Source organism: Jaculus jaculus, chromosome 9 (assembly GCF_020740685.1).
Source record: "Jaculus jaculus isolate mJacJac1 chromosome 9, mJacJac1.mat.Y.cur, whole genome shotgun sequence".
Classification (NCBI taxonomy): domain Eukaryota; kingdom Metazoa; phylum Chordata; class Mammalia; order Rodentia; family Dipodidae; genus Jaculus; species Jaculus jaculus.
Window position 1 is genome coordinate 51,344,969 of NC_059110.1, and position 20,251 is coordinate 51,365,219.

At 38.0% G+C, this 20,251-nt stretch overlaps 1 protein-coding gene across 1 annotated transcript; it reads right to left on the reverse strand.

The window, feature by feature from the left end:
- Positions 1-2,524: 2,524 nt before the first annotated feature.
- On the reverse strand, positions 2,525-17,833 carry LOC101599817 (nephrocan-like). Its single transcript, XM_004651356.3, has 3 exons — positions 17,645-17,833; positions 11,260-12,161; positions 2,525-3,018 (listed from the first exon to the last, which is right to left on the reverse strand). Exons 1-3 carry the CDS (start codon positions 17,831-17,833, stop codon positions 2,571-2,573), a joined length of 1,539 nt encoding a protein of 512 aa, XP_004651413.3. The 3' UTR covers positions 2,525-2,570.
- Positions 17,834-20,251: the final 2,418 nt, after the last annotated feature.

Sequence of the window (20,251 nt, forward strand, 5' to 3'; positions counted from 1 at the left end):
GATCACTATGTAGCTCAGACTGTCTTCAAACTCATAATCATCCTGCCCCAGTCTGCCAGGAGCTGGGATTATATGCATGCACCAGCGTACCCAGCTGCTCTAGCTCTTTAATTAAAAAAATATATCTTTCTTAGAGAAAATTCTACATCAAAAGTATTTTTATATAAAAATACAATATTTTTAGTTTGAATTCTTCTTGAGAGTTTGAGTTTTAAAACACCTGTTTAGGGACTGGCAATGTAGCTCAATTTGTAGAGTGTTTGCCTAGTATGCATAAGTCATGGGTTTGATCCCCAGAATCACATAAACCAGATATGGTGGTATACTCCTATAATCCCACCACTCAGGAGGTACAGGCAGGGGATCAGAAGTTCAAGTTTAGCCTGAGATACATAAGACTCCATCTCAAAGCAAAAGAAAAATGTCCAAATTCATTCCTTTGTATTTGACTTCTCATGAAGAGAGTTATTAAAATGAGCTTATAACTAGGGAAAATGAAAATCATTTGGTAATCAATTTAGAATTGTATTAGTTGTAGCAAGCATTAAAAAAAATGATTTGTGTGGCTGGGTGTGGTGGCGCATGCCTTTAATCCCAGCACTTGGGAAGCAGAGGTAGGAGGATTACCGTGAATTCGAGGTCACCCTGAGACTCCATAGTGAATTCCAGGTCAGCCTGGGCTAGAGTGAGACGTACCTTGAAAAAAAAAAAAAAAGATTTTTGTGTGGGAGGCACACATATGCTGGTCAGAGGACAGCCTCAAGGTATCAGTTTTCTCTTTCCACCTTCTTTGTGCCAAGATATCTCTTGTTTTTCCAATGGAAAGATCGATGATCTTCAAGATTCTCCTGGCTTCTCTTCCATGCCCATAGGCACACTGGGATTACAGAAGATGCACAATTCTGCATCTAGCTTTATGTAGGTAGTAGGGATTGAACTCTGGTTGGCAGGACTGCAAAGAAAGCACCTACTTGCTGAGCCATATCCCTAGCTCCTTTGGCAAGGTTTTGAGGTTAATGTTAACATAATCCCCACTGACATCTTCAATAGAATTTCTAAAACTTTTACCTGGAAATAAATTAAGTCAATTGAATACTCATTATGCATTATATAGATAACTCCTAAACAATAAAGAATACTGAAACGTTGAAATTTTCAATAAGGAAAAGATATCATATCCCAAAAGAAAAAAGATGACCTGAAACAAAATACCAGTAATAGATTTGAAGCAGGGCCTCTCAATGACCTGGAAGTCAACAACCAGACTAGACTGGTTGGCCAGCAAGCCTCTGCCTGTCTCTGTCTTCCCAGCATAAGGATTATAAGCATGCACAAGCACACTGAGATTTTATATATGGTATCTTAGGCAGGGTTCCCTAGAGAAACAGAAACAATAGAAGGAATATATAGTATACTGGGGATTTATTAGATTACCTTACGCAACATGGGTTGGTTAGTCCAACAACAGCTGTCTGCATGCTGCTTAGTCTGTGCCTCAACAGTCCCAATATGGCCCTAAAGGCCTGGAGGATTCCTTGAGAGCTGCTTGCTTTCAGTACACATTAGAAAGCCAAAGAAACTGGGTTCTAACGTCAGCAAAAGAAGGCAGCATAAGGGTATATGGATTCACTGAGAAGGAGCAAAGACAGAGTAGCAGGGCTTGTGGTGATTTGATTCAAGTGTCCACCATAAGCTCATGTGTTTTGAATGCTTGGTTCCCAGCTGATTGCAGTCTGGAAACTGCAGTCTCATTGGGGGAGATGTGTTGCTGCAAGTAGGCTTCTGGATTTTACAGACAGCTTCCCCTTGCCAGTGTTGGGTGCACTGTCCTGCTGCTGTTGAATACCTGATGTTGGCCAGGAGATGATGTCCACCATTGTTTTCCTTGCCATTATGGAGCTTCCCCTTGAATCTGTAAGCCAAAATAAACCCTATTCTCTACAACTGCTTTGGGCTGGGTGCTTTGTGCCAGCAACAAGGAGATTGCAACTCCCAGTAAGCAACAGGGCCAAGAAACCATGGACTCAAACCTCAGAAATCACAAACACAAAGAAACCGTTCTTCCTAAGTTGTCTCTCCCTCAGGTGTTTTGTCAAGAAGACCGGATACTAACTGAACTAAACACTGTTCTTTCCAGGCTCTTCAGTTTTTCCTTTGACTCTGAACTAGAACAAATCATTGATATGTTCTTTTTAGTTTAAGTTCGGCTGTTTTTATTGCTATAGGCAAAAGCTTATAGTGTATGCATATAGCATCATCTTCATATGCAAAAGCCAAACATTAGTTTGTAAAATGACATACTTACTTGTGGAAGTTGGCTGTATGGTAAATTTATTCACATTATTTACCTAGGTTTCAGAATAAAACCTTCTTTAAATGGAAAACATCTTACAATAGTTCCTTTCTGCTACGTTTTTCCCATTTCAATTAATCATAACCCCTATTTCCTCCTCTAAAATAACACAAACATAAAATACAAAAGAGCCTTACATGTCTAAAGTATACTGTACTTCTGTTTAGGAAATTGAGTATTAAAAAGCTACTCTCTAAAGTGTAGGCAAAGCTCATCCTTAATAAATTTCATAGTCATAATCATCATCATCCATGCTCATGTTGATGTTAGAGAAATCTTCCAGTCTTGATTTCATCCTGGTGTCTTTGCTTTTCTCAGTCTGGTGTAAGTGATGTTCACATTGCCTCATGATCTTCTTGGATGACATCCAGCTCTCCCCTTGTTGTTCAGCCGGGGCTGCACACTGTCCTCCCTTCACATCGGTGCCCTTGGCCTTCAGGACCTCCCGGGCTCTTAGGAGACTACAGGTACAGTTCCAGGGATTTCCATCCAGGTAGAGGTGCCTGAGGCGAGACAGACCCTCCAATGCCCTGAAGTCTAAGGCAGAGATCCTGTTGTTTCTCAGGTTCAGGACCTGGAGCTGGGTGAGGTCCTTGAGCTCCCTTACAGCAATGTCCTGGATGGCATTGCCCTTTAGGTCTAGCCTGGCTAAGGTCTTGGGGAGCCTACAAAGTAGAGAAACAGCATGAATAAAGAGACCATGACCATAATTCCACAATCACCCAGAGAACAAAAGCAGCAGCATCTGCCTTCCTTCTACAGTTCTAGGCCCTAGAGTAGGAAACAAACTATATGCTCATTATGCTCATATGACTCATTATAGGCCAAAAAATGTCTCATCCTATCAATCTTTATTCCTCATAGGTCTTAACTAATTAGAAAATAATCTGAATTTAAAATGTAAAACAGGGGACTGGGGGTGATGAATCAGTGGTCAGAGGCACTTGCTTGCAATTTTTACAATATTTACAAGTATGTTTTTCACATGCTTAATCATACACACACACACACACACACACACACACACACACACACACACACATATATTCAGGTGGTCTTCACCCCTCTCAGACTTTGCATTGCATGTTTAAACCATCATTCCAGCCCTAAGAAACAAATATTTTCATATACTGCTGGTAGGCTTTAACAAAATTTCCCCTAAGGAGGAGAATTTAGCCAAGTGTATATAAGGGTTATAGTGTGTAGCTCAGTGGTAGAGAACTTGCCCTGAATACAAGGCCCTAGGTTCAGTCTTGAGCACTAAAAATAAAAAAGCCTAAAGTAATATATGCATTTATTCTTTAACCCAGTAATCAGTAATCTCACCTCTAGACATAAATCCCAAAGATACAAAAAAGTATATGTGACATTTACTATGATTTTTTTTAAGTACCATTTATTTATTTGTGAGGAGAAAGAGTAAGCATGGGCACGCCAGGCAGGTACAGGTGCCACTTTGTGAATCTGGATTTTTGTGGGTACTAAGGGATTGAACCTGGGCTGGCATGCTTTGCAAGCAAGCACCTTTAACTGCTGAGCCTTCTCCCCAGCAATTATATTATTAATAGTAACAAAAGATTGGATATGACCCAGTCCATCAGTAAAAAAGAATACTACACAACCTTTAAAAGCAAGAGACTGGTCTCTAGATTACCAGAAAATTATTTTCAGAAAGTATTATTAAGAGAAAATAGCAAGTAATAGGATAGCACACATACACACACACACACACACATATATATATATATATGTATGTATATATATATATATACACATATATATGGAATGCTAATGTTGGGTAAGAGAAAGAGAAATAAGAATTGTATATGAACATGTTTGGTTATTATATGGGGGAAAGAGGATAACCCCAAAGTGAATAAACATGGTTCCTTGAGTGTTTGGGTCTATGTGCTTTTACCTTTTGAATCATGTCAATATTTTACATGTTCACAAAAAGAAAAATAAAAGCAAGCCCTAACATTGAGTACAAACTGAAACAAATAATCTAATTCATGAGTCAAATGTTTATGTTCATAACGTAGCTCAACCATGTTCAGAACAGCATTCTCCAAAACGTTTCGTATCTGCCTATTGACAGATAAAAAGATAAACATGGAGAGATGACTTAGCAGTGAAGGTGCTTGCCTGTGAAGCCAAATGACACATGTTCAACTCTCTAGATCCCATGTAGGCCAGACACACTAGGTGACCTAGGTGCAAGGTTGCACATGTGCACAAGATGGTGCATGCATCTGGAGTTTGATTGCAGTGGCTGGAGGCCCTGGTGCCAGTTCTCTCTCGTCCTCTCCCTCATACACACACACACACACACACACACACACACACACACACACACACACACGATAAACACAATGTGGTATATATGCCCATGGAATATTACTCAGCCTTAAAAAGAAAGAAAATTCTGACATATACTATAATAAAGATAAACACTGAGGACATATGCTACATGAAAGAAGTAAGAAAAAAATGATGCCAGTAAGAAAAAGATAAGTACTATATGATTTCACTTACATGAAATACTTAGAATAGGCTAATGTAAAAACAGAAAAATGAAGCTGGGCATGGTGGTGCATGCTTTTAATCCCAGCACTCTCGAGGCAGAGGTAGGAGGATCACCGTGAGTTCAAGGCCACCCTGAGACTACACAGAGAATTCCAGGTCAGTGTGAGCTTTAGCTCAAAAAAACAAAACAAACAAACGAAAAAAATCAGATAGAGTGGTGTCTGCCAAGAGACAGAGTGAGAGAAAATTAGAATTGTTTAATAGGCCAGGAGTTTATAAAGTGATAAAGCTATAGAGATTGGTTGTACAACAACATTGCTAATAACAATACTAAAGTGTACTTTTAAAATCATTAAGATGATAAATTTTGTCATTTATTTTACCACAGTTTTTAAAAACTGATAGAATCAGCCGAGTGGGGTGGTGCACTCCTTTAATGCCACACATAGGAGGCAGATGTAGGAATTTGAGGCCACTCTGAGACTACATAGTAAATTTCAGTTCAGCCTGGGCTAGAGCGAGAGCCTACCTCAAAAATTAAAACAAAACAAAAACTGGTAGAATCATTTCTCAAAAACCTATATTCAGCTTACAGGGGTTTCCACTGACACATTTCAGATAATTTTAAAAACATCAGAAGACTGGCCCATAGTAGTTACTTTGGAAAAACAAAGGAAAGAACAGGAGGGAAAGAAAAAGCATTAAAATATTGAATGGAAAAAATAGAAGACACAACTATATCACTCCAAATATGTAAGAACCAAGTATGTGTTTATATCTAGACAAGGGCTTTAAGGGTGGAACAATTATGACTGACTTAGTTTTCAGCATACTAAGTTTTCAACTTTGAATAGCTATTGCTTTATAATCAGGGAGAAAAGTGTTTTCTTGTTTTGTTTGTGTGTGTGTAAGTATGTGGTAAACATGCAATATGCATGCATGTTTATATGTTGTGGGTACACATGTGTGTGGGTATATGTCCACATGTGTGGAGGCCAGAGGTTGAAATCAAGTGCCTTCCTTGATTGCTCTTTCCCTTATTTATTGAGACAGAGTATCTCCCTGAGCCCAGAGCTTACCAATATGGCTAGCCTAGCTAACCAGCTTGACCTAGGAATTTCCCATCTCTCTCACCCCAGGCATACAATATCATGTCTGCCATTTTCATAGATGCCAGGGGTCTGAACTCAAGCTCTCCTACTTGTGTGGCAAGCCCTTTTAGTGACAGCTTATTGCCTCAACTCCCAAATATTTTGTTGTATTATTTCTAACAATGTATATTGATAGAAAACAAAAGAATCATAATGATGAACTTGAATGAAACCTGCAAAGGAAAAAAGCAAAAGCACCCTTCAAATTGAAATATATCAGAATGTTATTCTCATTCAGGTAGTAGTACTCACTGTAATTTACAGCTGTCCCAGCCATATCATTACTATATTGAAAAAGAAAGGCAAACAAGTTTAACTATATTTTATGACAATATTGAAATATTCTTATTATAGCATTACTCTTAGATGACTTTCATTCCAAAGTATTAGTGGTGTAAATTATTGGCAAAAATTTTGATCTTGGGTTTGTCTTTTTTAAACCGAACTGGTTATTTTATATGCATATTCATAATCTAAACTATACTGTATCTAAGCATATAAGCATTGTTTTTTATAAAATGTATAGATTAATGCTGGGTACATTTTGAGAAATACATCATTAGGCAATTTATTTGTTGTGCAAACAACAGAGTGTAACTTCATAAACAAAGACAGTTCCTATGTCATCGTAGTTTCAAGGTGGTTTCAATGTAAAACATTCCCCTGTAGCCTCATATGTTTTGAGAACTTGTTCCTCAACTGGTGGCAATTTGGGAAAGTTGTGGTGCCTTTGAGAGGTGGATCCTTGCTTGAGAAAGTGTGAGGTTAGGGGAAGACCTTTAGATTTATCAATCCAATATTCTGAACAAACAATCTCAAACTACTTCCTTCCTGTTGATATGTTTTGATGTGAGCCAGCTTCCTGCTCTGGGATGATTTCCTGCCATGATGAAACTTGCTTATGAAAAACAAAATAAATAAATAAATAAACAGTAAACTAAAATAAACCTTTTATTCCCATAAGTTGCATTGATCGAGTATTTTGTCCTCGCAACTAGAAGGTGACTGCAACAACTTAAATGTAGCTTTTGGCAGAAACATTGTAATGAGGCATCTGTACTTTTTTGTTTGTTTGTTTGTTTTGTTTTTCGAGATAGGGTCTCACTCTGGTCCAGGCTGACCTGGAATTAACTCTGTCATCTCAGGGTGGCCTTGAACTCATGGCAATCTTCCTACCTCTGTCTCCCAAGTGCTGGGATTAAAGGCGTGTGCCACCACGCCCGGCTGCATCTGTACTTTTTAAAAAAAATTTTTTTTTGGTTTAACCTAAGCCATTTGTATCAGAAGGTGACTGTAGACAAGCAAATTCTTCTATTAAAAGTTCTGATTTTCTACCTTATAGATTAAAGTACTTAATACATAGAAGTCAAATAACATTTTAGATCATTAAAATGAGCAAGCCAAGTATTCTTTTTCTTCCTTTTTCTTTTTTCTTTTCTTTTGAGGTAGGGCTTTCACTCTGTAGTTCCAGGCTGCCCTTGAACTCACAGCAATCCTCCTACCTCTTTCTTTCTTTCTTTCTTTTTTTTTCTAATGTTCTTTTTTCTTTTTTAAAATTTTTATTTATTTATTTACTACCTCTTTCTTGATAATTCATAATTTATCCTTCATCAGTCCATCTTTATCAATGCTTTGTCAAAGGTAGGACAGAACCCAAATATTGGGATTCATAAATTCTGGGGAGCCCCTCCTAAACCTAAAACCCTGCATCAGTGCCACACAACTTTAATCTCTGGCAGAAGTAGAAGGGTTCCTTTGAGTTCAAGGTCAATCTGGGACTACAATGAGACCCCTCTCCTCAAAAAAGAAAAGAAAAGAGGAGGAGGTACAGATGTAATTCATGCATTATGGGGCAGGTTGGTGAAATAAGGAACAAAAACAGTGAGGCTGGTTCCTGGGAAAATACAGGAAAGCACAGGCAGGATCACGCAGTGGCTAGAGCACCTGTCTGGAATTAGGCTACTGTGTTTAAGGCTTGACTTCACCATTTATTAAGATCTTGATTTTTGACTAGCTTTCTTATTACTTGTAAGTATTAATGTTATAATCTAAAAAGTAATAGTGCTGAGCATGGTGGTACATGCCTTTAATCCCAGTACTTGGGAGGCTGAGGTAGGAGGATCTCTGTGAGTTTGAGGCCAGCCTAAGACTAATCACAGGTCAGCCTGGGCTACAGCAAGTCCCTACCTCAAAATGCCAAAACTAAACTAAACCAAAATAAAATAATATAAAAATTAATTGCTAAAACAATGTACCTACCTCCATAAGATTAGTTTATGGAGTAGCAAGGAATATTGAATACATCTAGTTCATTTCTGGTTTTCACAAGCACTTACTAACGACCCAGGTTTGACTCTCCAGTATCCCCGTAAAGCCAAATGCATAAAGTGCATGTATCTGGAGTGTAGTAGCTGGAGTCCCTGGTGTGCCCATTCATTCTCTTTCTCTCTCTGTCACTCTCTCTCTCTATCCCTCTCTCTGTCTCTCTTCTCTCTCTTTCTATAAATAAATAAATAAATAAATAAATAAATAAATAAATAAATATTTAAAAATAAATGCAAGGTATTATGTTCTATTTTAATTAGCATATTGAGATAAATATGGTATGTATCAAAGTGTATGTATACACTAAACTATTACTTTCTGGATGAAATGTACAGTGGGCTATGGTAGGCAAATGAAGAGATCTGTAGAAATCTCATTCATGGTAAAATCAGGTTGCATATGTTTACAGTTTGTAAAAACTGAATTTTATTTTGTAGGCTTTTGCAAAAAAGCATGCAAATAAAAAGGTAACCTTTAAAAAATAAAGGTTTCGGCTGGAGAATATGGCTTAGCAGTTAAGGGATTTGCCTGCAAAGCAAAAGGACCCAGGTTCAATTCCCTAGGACCTATGTAAGCCTGATAAACAAGGAAGAACATGCATTTGGACTTTGTTTGCAGTGGCTGGAGGCTCTGGCATGTCCATTATCTCTTTCTCTCATTCTCTGTCTACCTCTTTCTCTTTCAAATAAATAAATAAAAATAAAATATATTTTTTAAAAAAATGTGTCCTTACCAACACATGATATGTCCATATAAAGTTTCTACTTAATAAAAAAAAATAAAAAAGAAAGAAAACCACAGAAAGATACATATTATATCTGTTAGACTGAGTTTTATTAAAAGAATGAGATACAGGTTCTGGTAAGAATAAGAAGAGGGAACTCTTTCACATGGTTGGAACACTAGTATGTAAACTCTCTAAAGTGAAAAAGAAAGCCAATGTACATGCCTATTGATGCCAGCATGCAGAAGACTAAAGTAGGAAGACTGTTAGTTCGGGACCAACTTGGGCTACATGGTGAGCCCTGTCATCCCCTTCTAGATAAATAAATAAATAGATAGATAAAAGAGATAGCATATGATTCAGCAATACACTTCTGAGGATACATCCAAACATAATGAAATCAGCATCCTATTTGTTTGGATTTTTTGAGGCAGGGTATCAGTCTAGCCCAGGCTGGTCTTGAACTTACTTTGATCTACCTACCTCAGCCTCTGGAGTGCTGGGGCTAAAGGCATGCAACATCATACACAGCAGAAGTATCTTTTTTCCTTTCTTTTCTTTCTTTTCAAGGTAGGGTTTTTCTCTAGCCCAGGCTAACCCTGGAATTAGTCTCAGACTGGCCTTGAACTCACAGCAATCCTCTGCCTCCAGAGTGCAGGGATTAAAGATATATACCACCATGCCTGGTGAACATGGTGTTGATAAATAGTAATATATTACATTCTTAAAATTTGCTATGAGTATAGGTCTTAAAGATAACTATGTAAAGTGATGGAAATGTTAACTAGCTTTATTGTGATAGTCATTTCACAATATATACACATAGTAAAACATTGTTTTATGCTGCACATGCATATCAGAATTTTCAATTATGTCGCAGTAAATCTGGAGGGAAATGTACAAAAATGATAACTATGTGAGGTGATGGAACTGTTAATTACCTTGATTATAGTAATCATTTCATAACATGTATGTACTATATATCAAATCATTGTATTTTATGCCTGAAATATGTATAATTTTGTCAAATATATCTCAATACAACTCACAAAAGCATTTTTAAAATAAAAAGATATCCTTACATTTAAAGATCATAAATAAAAGCTTTAAAACTCAAATACTCATTGCCCCCATTATAATCTCTTGTTCTACTTCCACTCCTGCTGAACTCTTTCTTCTTCTCAACAAATTCCTCTCACCTATTTTCATACCCCCCCTTTTTTTGGTGACCCACTAAGTTTAATTAGAGTTGCTTGCATAAGTGTAGATGGGATGTCATGTACTGGAGCATGAGCAGCTTACTGGTGTCTACACCACTGAAAAGAATGTCTAACCCTCCCCCAGAAACCATTAAATATATCAATGGCTCCTCAGGGAGGGGTGAGCCTCATGAACCCCCCATGAGCTTTTGATTTTTGTAAGTTTTTTAAAGAGAGTGAGAGATAGAGAAAATTGGCCTGCCAGGGCCTCCATCCACTGCAATTGACACCAGACATGTGTGCTAACTTGTGTGTATGTGCAATCTTGCACACTTGTGTCACCTTGTGTATCTGGCTTATGTGGGACCTGGAGAGTTGAACCTGAGTCATTCAGCTTCTCACACAAGTGTCTTAACCACTAAGCCATCTCTCCAACCCATAGAACAATGAGACTTGGTCTCCAGTGGGAGAGTACCTAATTTCACTGATTTGATGGGAGGCCTCAGCTAAAGTGTATATATTTAAACTCATGTGGAACCATATATGAGAACCTCCTGCTTGCCATTCCACTGGGTAAAAGCAGTTTGTTTTCTGTAGTCACTTATAAAAACACAAATTCTTAGCCAGGCATAGAGGTAGGAGAATTACTGTAATGAAAAATAAATATCTACACTGCAATTAGATACATAAGAACTTCCTAAAAGTTTCCAAAGCATAAGTATCTCACTGTATCTTCCCTCTGTCATTCTTGCTGTCTTTGATTTGCTAGTAGCTACTCCTGCCTTGTCATGCCTTGTGGGCAAGATAAATTAAGAGGATATGACTCATCTTGAGGGCTGGAGATTCTAAATCACTGTTTAAATTTCCTGTCCCTGAACCTTTGTTTAATTTAGTGAATAGTCACTTTGCTTGTGCTACCTGCTGACATGTCCCAATTTGTGGATAATACTCTGGCAGCTACATAAATGAAACCTCACTTACCTCAGAGGTATAGACAACAACAGGTTCTGCTCCAGGGCCAGGTTGGACAGCTGAGAACACCTCTGAAGGGCTCCAGCTTCGAACACGCTCACAATGTTGTTGTCCAAAAATAAATGCTTTAAGTCTCGGACATCCTGGAAGTGTTGTGCTGTGACTCTCTGAATCAAGTTACTGCTGCAGTCAAGTTTTTGCAGCCTTGCTGGTAGTCTGAGAGGCAACATTTGAAGCTGGTTTTGGGACACCTCAAGTGTGGTTAAGTTGGCAAGCAGCTGTGCCCCATCAATAGAAGATAGGAAGTTCTGTGATAGATAAAGATGGGAAAGATTCTCCAAGTGTTTCACATCTCCAAACCTAACCATTTTAAGCTGATTTCTCTCCATCTTCAAAGAAAGCAAGGATTTGGGCAGATTTGTAGGAATTTTAGTCAGCAAGTTACCACTGAAACTGAGAAATTGCAAAGACTGAAGAGCAGTCAAGGAGCTGCCCGGTACATGACTCAGCTTGTTATTCTCCATGCTCACATGTTTCAGGTGGGGAAGTGTCAGCAGTCCATCTATCGACTCTATTCTGTTTCCATCCACCATCAAACGTTGCAAACTCATGAGGGAAGAGAGCATGTTGGGAGACAGGGAAGAGATCAAGTTGTTTTTAAGTTCCAGAACTTTTAGTTTTTTTAGTCCTTCAAAATCTGATCCATATAGGACACATATGGAATTATCATTTAATTTCAGCACTTCGAGATTGTCTGGGAGAGCATTGGGGACTCCTCTTAACTTATTTTTCCAAAGTTCTAAGGTCTTTAAGGTACTCAGAGTTTTGAAGGTATCATTTTCTATAGACTCCGTTCCACTGGCCACCAGAATAAAATCTTCCAGAGCCAACAATTGGGTGAAGTTAGATGGCTACAAAAAAAAAAAAAAAAAAGAAGAAGAAGAAGAAGGATGAGGAGGACAAGGAAGAGGCAGGGAGGAATAAAGAAAAGAAAGTAAGGAAGTAAAGAGAAAAAGAAGGAAGGAAATAAAGAAGGTAGCAAGAAAAAAAGGAAATGTGTATTCAAGAAAATAGAGAAAAGTAATGTTATGATTTTGTGGAAAATGTCACATATATCATTACAATACCAGTAATACTTCATACTTCCTTTCAGGTTCTGTTTAAAATTATCTCTTAGAGAAACAGTTGAAACTAAGATATTTACTATTCTTGTTTATGTCTGCTATTATCAGGACAACATATTAAAAATAAACAAGTGTGGTAACACATGCCTTTAATTCCAGCACTCAGGAGTCTGAGTGAGGTAGGAGGATCACTGCAGAATGAGTGCCAAGTCACTCTGAGCTAGAGTGAGCCCTTACCTAAAAAAAAAAAAGAAGAAGAAGAAGAGAGAGAGAGAAAAATTCTAAGCACTTTTACACACTATTGTTTGATATATTGGCCAACTCTTATTGCATATTTTCTGACCCAGGAAGTTTTTCTACACAGCATGCTTACAAGTTGCACAATGATTCATTCACTAGAATGTTCCTTTGTTGCATTATAATAGCCAAAAATTGAGCAATTTGTGGATTTTTCACTGAACTGTGAGCCATTTATAATTCTGGAGTAAGATTATGAGGGGAAAATTAGTACTAAATCTAGTACTAAAATGTACTAGATTCTGCTGTTGCTGAGGTACCCTTACTTAAGAAACATTTCAAATTATGTTATAATCTGGAAAATGAGCCTCCATTTCCTATCTGTAATTTACACTTCACCAATGAAGAAGATTCATACAAAAACACATGTCATTGGCAGCTCCCTTGGGTAGATTTTGTGCTAATATTCAATATTATCTTAATGACTGATCAATTGTATTAATGTGTCTAGTCTTAATATTGCAATTTTATTTATTTGTTTATTTTGGTTTTTCAAGATAGAGTCTTGCTCTAGCCCAGGCTGACCTGGAATTCACTATGTAGTCTCAGGGTGTCCTCGAACTCACAGTGATCCTCCTACCCAAATGCTGGAATTAAAGGCATGCACCACCATGGCCAGCTTGCAGTTTTATTCTTACACTTGTTGAGTATCAAAAACAGCCATGTGCTTTCTTACATGTTACCATCAACCTCCCAATAAAGTTGCAAGTTTGCTATTATAAACAGTATTAGGTAGGAAGACTAGGAACTAGAAAATGTGAGAGCTTCAACCAATTCTATGGAATCTAAAGTCCATCCTTCCTCAGCTATGCCATTTTTCTTTTGTATTTGGCCTATTTCAAAAAGGACACAAAATCTGGACAAAAAAAAAAAAAAATCACAGTTTTATAAAAATAGAGATTTTAGAGATGACCTAGTCCAACTCTTCTATTTCAATGGAGAATTTTGGGCCCAAAATATAAATGGTCTGCCTATGACCCAGTGATATTTACTCTATGCTGTATTTTGAAATACCCTTTTCAGGCTGGGGAGATGGCTCAGTCACTTGCTTACAAAACCTGCTGCCCATGTCGGGCATGGTGGCGCACGCCTTTAATCCCAGCACTCGGGAGGCAGAGGTAGGAGGATCACCATAAGTTCGAGGCCACCTTGAGACTACATAGTTAATTCCAGGTCAGCCTGGACTAGAGTGAGACCTTGCCTCGAAAAAAAAAAGAAAAGAAAAGAAAAGAAAAAACCTGCTGGCTGGCCCAGGCTTAATTCCCCAATACGCATGTGAAGCCAGATGCACAAAGTGAAATAGATTTAAAATCAAAAGTGACTAGACAGATTTCACTTCATGTTCTGTTGAGCTTCCAAGAGGAGAATTTGGTATTTTTAATACTTATACCTAAATAACCACAAACCCTGAAATATTGCTTGATTCTTTAGCAGGTCTCAGAGATAGCATAAATCTGACAGGTGATTTATTTTGAAATGTGCTCTCAAAGTTTTCAATTTATTTTTAATTCTATTTATAAAGTATAAAGTCACAAATGGCCAAAAGTCATAAATAAGCTATTCCTAACTGAATTCATTAGCTGGCTGTTTGACTTCAAGTATGGCAAACATTTTCTTACTTTTTTTGTCAGAGTCAACACAGATTTATTTTGATGGTTATTATTTAAAAGGGTGCAATTTTGCTGGGCATGGTGGCGCATTCCTTTAATCCCAGCACTCAAGAGGCTGAGGTAGGAGGATCACTGTGAGTTCAAGGCCAGCCTGGGACTACAGAGTGAGTTCCAGATCAGCCTGGGATAGAGTGAGACCCTACTTCAAAACAAACAAACAAACAAACAAAAAAGTACCATTTGAATTTACCATGTTTAATCTTTACAAACTCTATACATAATGTGATTCATTTTCATTGCTTCAGCAAAGTTGTTTTCAGAATGTGGAGAGAGGCTTTTGCACCAGGGCTAACTTTGGACTGGCTAGCAGTATACTCATTGCTGCTTAAGAAAACAAAATAAGCATGTTCTAGAGCTCAAGATCACTCCTACTGGCTTTCTGTGAAAGGCTCTGTTTTTCTTTCAACCTGGGGCAGGCTCTGCTCCAAACATCAGAGGCCTCATGCTCTTTGTGGGCTCCTTTATAATAAAACTGCCATCCCCAGAAAGAAATGGCTTCGGCTCTTTGGGAGCCAAACCAACAAAGTGTTTCTAAAACAAGCTTGGAATGTATTTATGATAATGAAAGCAGCATATGTTCTGTATAAACAATCTTAAATCTCTGTAGAAACATGAAAAGAGAATAAAAATAACCTATAATCTCACTGTTCAATAAGATTTTCTTTTGGTTTTTTTGAGGTAGGGTTTTACTCTAGCTCAGGCTGACCTAGAATTCACTCACTCCGTAATCTTAGGCTGCCCTCAAACTCACAGCTGTCCTCCTGAGTGCTGGGATTAAAGATACGCGCCACCATGCCTGGCCTCAGTGAGATCTTCTTACCCAGTGGCAACTGGTTGTAACTTCTCTTCCAAAAAAAACAAATATATATATATATATATATATATATATATATATGGTAATTTTCATTGACTACCACAAATACAATCATATTTGTCCTCTGTCTTAGAATATGTCACTTTGACATGTAGAAGTTTGAGTGACAATAGTGAGGTGAATTTAGTTATATTTTTAATATGTGGACACAAACTGATCTGAGCTGAATCAGTATGCCTCCAAACAAGAGTGAGTTTTCTGACAGCATAGTGTCAGCTTGGTGTTTTGATATCACATGCAACAATTTCTCATATGTCTGTTATTCAGTACAGTTAAACACCTCATCACGGCTTAAGAGTAAATATAAGCTAGTGAACAGCAATAAAAAGGGATGAATAACTCAAAAGAACAGAGTTTACTCCTTTCTCCTACATACATAAAAGTGCACTCAAAAAATAACTATACCTAAGTTAGGTAAAGTATCTTGCTAAAGTAACAAAAGCACAAGCAACACACACACACACACACACACACTGAGAGAGAGAGAGAGAGAGAGAGAGAGAGAGAGAGAGAGAGAGAGAGAGGCAATAATTTGGACTCATTCAAAATTTAAAACTTCTGAGTATTGTAAGGACACCACCAAGAACATGACAACTCACAGAATGGGAGAAAAATTTTACAAGTAATATGGGCAAATGAATAAATCTGAAACAGGAAAAGCTCTATTTTAGAGATTCAGTTAGGAAAGCCATCATCACTGATGCACAATGAGGTCACCTAAGGAGATGGTTTTAAGAAAAGGAACAGTTTAGGAGTAGGACTTGAGAAAAATCCAAGAAAGGAGGGACAGTGAAGAAAAAGGTATGTCCAAAAAAGAATAGGGGCTGGAAAGGTGGTTCCATGGCTAAGGCTCTTGCAGGCAAAGCCTATTTGATTCCTCAGGACCCATGTAAAGCCAGATGGAAAAGGTGGTGCATGTGTCTAGAGTTCATTTGCTGTGGCTAGAGGCCATGGCATACCCATTCTCTCTCTCTCTCTACCTCTCTCTCTCCTTCTCTCAAATAAATAATAACATATTTTTAAAAAAGAAAAAGAGAAAGTAATAATCAAGTCTTAACAGTATCAAAGAGGGCAAGAGAGTAAGAATTTCTTGAAAACAAAAGTCAGCAACCAGGTTTTAAAGAGAAGGGTTTTTGTTGTGTGAAATAGGTAGAAACCCACAGCAGAATGAATAGGAAGTGAAGAAGTAGAGATAGGCAGTGCTGAAAATAAAGGGAGAGGAGGAAACACAGAACTGAGAGGGCTTTCTTACTGTAATGAGAAGAGCATGTAAGTAGGCTAGACCTATGGGAGAGGAAGAAAACCAATGACAAGTTGATTCATCGAGTAATGGAATTTGATGAGAAATGTACTGGCTCCAAAGTGGCAGAATAGTATCACTACCAGACACTGGCAGCTCAAATTTCAGAGCAAATATTTAAGTGCCTTACCTTTTAGCTGGGTGTCTTGTTTAAAGGCTTAGACCCAACAGGTATTAGACACTACTCAGGTAGAAGGGGAAGGGAAACAGATGGGAACAATTGTGCTTATTGAGGTTGGATAGAAATATTGTGACATGTATTTTAGACTTGAACAACCACATGAAAATTTATTAACCAAATAAAAGGAGCAGTTATCTCTATTGGAGGGAAAATAGCTTTACCTGAGTCCTCTCTGCACCTAACTCCCAGAGAGGTATTTCCTTATCTCAGGGTTTGGTTATAAAAAGCAATAGGAGCGAGTAGCAAAGTGAAAATCAGAGCCATAGACTTTTTTGTCTAGAGAAGGCCCACATCATGTATCTAATTCAACCTATGCAACTTATAAGGTAAAAAATAAGGCCCAGTTTTTTTTGTTGTTGTTGTTTGTTTGTTTGTTTTTTTCTTGAGGTAGGGTCTCGCTCTAGCCCGGGCTGACCTGGAATTCACTATGTAATCTCAGACTGGCCTCAGACTGTCAACAATCCTCCCCACCATGGCCCTCAGTGTGCTGGCATTAAAGGTGTGTGTCCCCATGCTTGACCAGACCCATATTTTTTCAACTGTTTGTCTAAGAATGTCAGATCTCTAGTTAATAAGAGCTCTCATCTCTTCATAGCTTTCAAAACTCCAAAGGTCAAAAATAAAAGTTCCCTTATTTTGTAAAAGTCAGACAAATCAACAGGACTTTTTCTAGTGTCCTATGGATAAATGAGCATAAAAATAAAAGTTATAATTCAAGCCACATGGCTTAACCGCTAAGCCATCTCTTACTTTTTTGGGATGTGGTTGGTGGGGTACTTCCCCATCACATCCCCAGAGCAGTTGACATCTCAGCAGCCACAGCAAGCAAGGAGTATGGCTAGCCTAACTCTAAATTAGGATTATTCATGTCATGTTTAAAATACCCACACTCACTCCACCCTGCTCATACAGAACCGCAACAACTTAAGTATAGAATGACATAGTTACCTGGAGATGCTGGATTCTGCTGTGGCTAATGTAAAGCCTCTTGGTGGTGGAAGGAATGCCTGAGGGAACCTCCATGAGTCTGTAGCATTGCACCGACTGCATGGAATCACAGCTGCACCGTCCTGGACAGTTAGGACTGAGGCCATGGCTCAGAGAGAGCAGAGCAAGGAGAGTACAAAGCAGATGCATCTTCCAAAGCAGGCTCTCGGGTAGCAGGCAGCTGCTTAGGTGAGGCTCCTCACTCTTGATATCATGAACTCTGATAATAGAATCTTATGAATTTATACTCTGTCAATGTATTAAGACACAAAGGGAAAAAAAATCTCAATTTGTCTGGGTTAAAATGTTAGCAACCATTACAAAGAGGAAGGGGCTTAAACATTGATAAGCTGCCTTAATATTTGTTAGGTGAACAAAACCCTATGTTATTTATGGCCCCCAGAGCTAATTTGCAAACACCTCTGCTATCTGTTGGTTTCCTTGTTTTGCTAACCCACACATGAGGGATTAGTGGGAGAAAACAAAGAGCTGCTTTATAGTGGGTCATAAAACCTTTGGATTTTCTGTGACCTGTATTAAAACCATTTTTGTACAACTGAAACTGGCAGGTGTCTTTTTCTCACATTAACTAGTAAGAGAAAACAGGTAAAGCTTTCTGCCTGTTACTGTTTCAAGGACATTTTATTGCTAGATAAAACAATGGGTTACTACAGTAATGAGATGTTTAGAGTCTCAGGTGTTTCACTTATCCATCACATAATTCACCCAAATATTTTAGTTTTGAATATGTCTTTTTTCACACACACAAAAAAGTCATTTGACTCCATTGTAAGCAGACATTATCTATTTGTAATAATAATGCATGAGCCTGTGGCTTTTTCAGTGGGATTAGGTGATTGTGAGACCTCAAAAGAATGCATGTAGAGGGGAAGGTCACTTGTCTAGTAAACTTCTTTGTTGTGGCTTTTTGTCTTGCACTGGGCATCCCTGCTGAGGGTTGGGAACATTTTAAGCAAAAGACTGAAGAAAGAATACCTCAAGTGAAAGAATAAGCCTGGGCAGATCACACAAAGCAGCCCTTTCTATTAGCCCTGCTGTCCTTTGTTACAATCACCCCTGAAGCCAGCTTCTTTGATCTTAGAATTGATTCATTGCATTTCCCCTTGTACCTGTGTGCTTTTCCCAAAAGAAACTCTTCTTTTTTTGATAACTTTTCTTGTTTTTTTCTTTATCAGAGAGAATAATTAAAAGATTTTTTGTCCATATTCTGCTGTTCAATAATTTATTTCTTTTGCCAGAATAACAGAATTACTTTTAAGTTTTTATCAAAATAATATCTAATAAAAGTAAATTTTGAAAATTAGAAAAAGAAAAATAGCTAAAAGTGTGATCTCTTTTCATGATCTGAGCAGCTTACTCTCTCTTAGTCTTCTCTGACCCACTATGCAAGGGGTATCTTTTGGCTTGGATTCTCCCTGTATTGCTTTCTGAGTCTCTCCCCGCCACCCCCGTGTGTGTGTGTGTGTGTGTGTGTGTGTGTGTGTGTGTGTGTGTGTCCAGACTTTTCCCTATGTGAAGGGGATATTCTCTATCTCCCTCCTACTTACCAGTTGGGAAAGGGGAGACCGTTTTTTGACTTGAGCTTCTCTGATAGCCTTACCTCTGATCCTAACACTCCCACTCTCCCTACAATAAACTATATAATTCATAATCTACCCTCCTCTAAATCCAAATTTTCAATTCTTTGCTAATTTGGACAAGGACTCAAAAGTTGGGATCTACGGGCCTGGGATCTCCTGAATCTTTATGGAATCTAATCCCTCTCTAGACCCAAAATTTCACATCACTGGGATTATAAAAATGAGGTACCACATCAATGTTGCAACTTAACTACTTTATATCTGTACAGTACTGTCAATTATACCCAGAATTATCATTATAAATCTAATTTTGATCACAAAAAGTTTAAGAATGTTTTGAAGGATAAACAGTCTGTTTGTCCCTCAGCCTGTAACTATAGATTTAGGTTAAACTAAGAAGTGGCCTTTCTTTCAGGCAGAAGGAAAAAAAAAGTTAACTTTTTTTTATTGACAACTTCCATAATTAGAGACAATAAACCATGATAATTCCCTCCCCTTCCCCCTTTTAGGCAAAATCTTTATACTGTAAACTGCAGAGAAAACACAATGCAAATGAATGGCCTGGGTTCTGGAAAGACTTGCCCACTTTGTTTTATCTTCTCTAGAGATGACAGTTTCCTTGGAATACTTATTGGGCTAGGAAATGGCTATAATCCCAGCACTAAGGAGTCCAAGGCAGGAAGATTGTGTGTTCAAGGCCAGCCTGATGTATATAGAAAGACCTGACTTCAAAAAAAAGAAAAAAGAAAAAGAAAGAAAGCCATAAAAACTGCCATTATTGCTCATCTTCAAACTGACTTTCTTTTCACATGTTGAATAAGAAATATGGACATAAAGTTCAGATTTCTAGTTCTTGAGCTTGTGTCCCTAAGACATACAGTTATTTTTATCAAACGATTAACAGTGTCTTACCTGATATTTTTACTTGTATCTCAGGGGATGTCTTTCTCAAGTACAGAAACTTAAG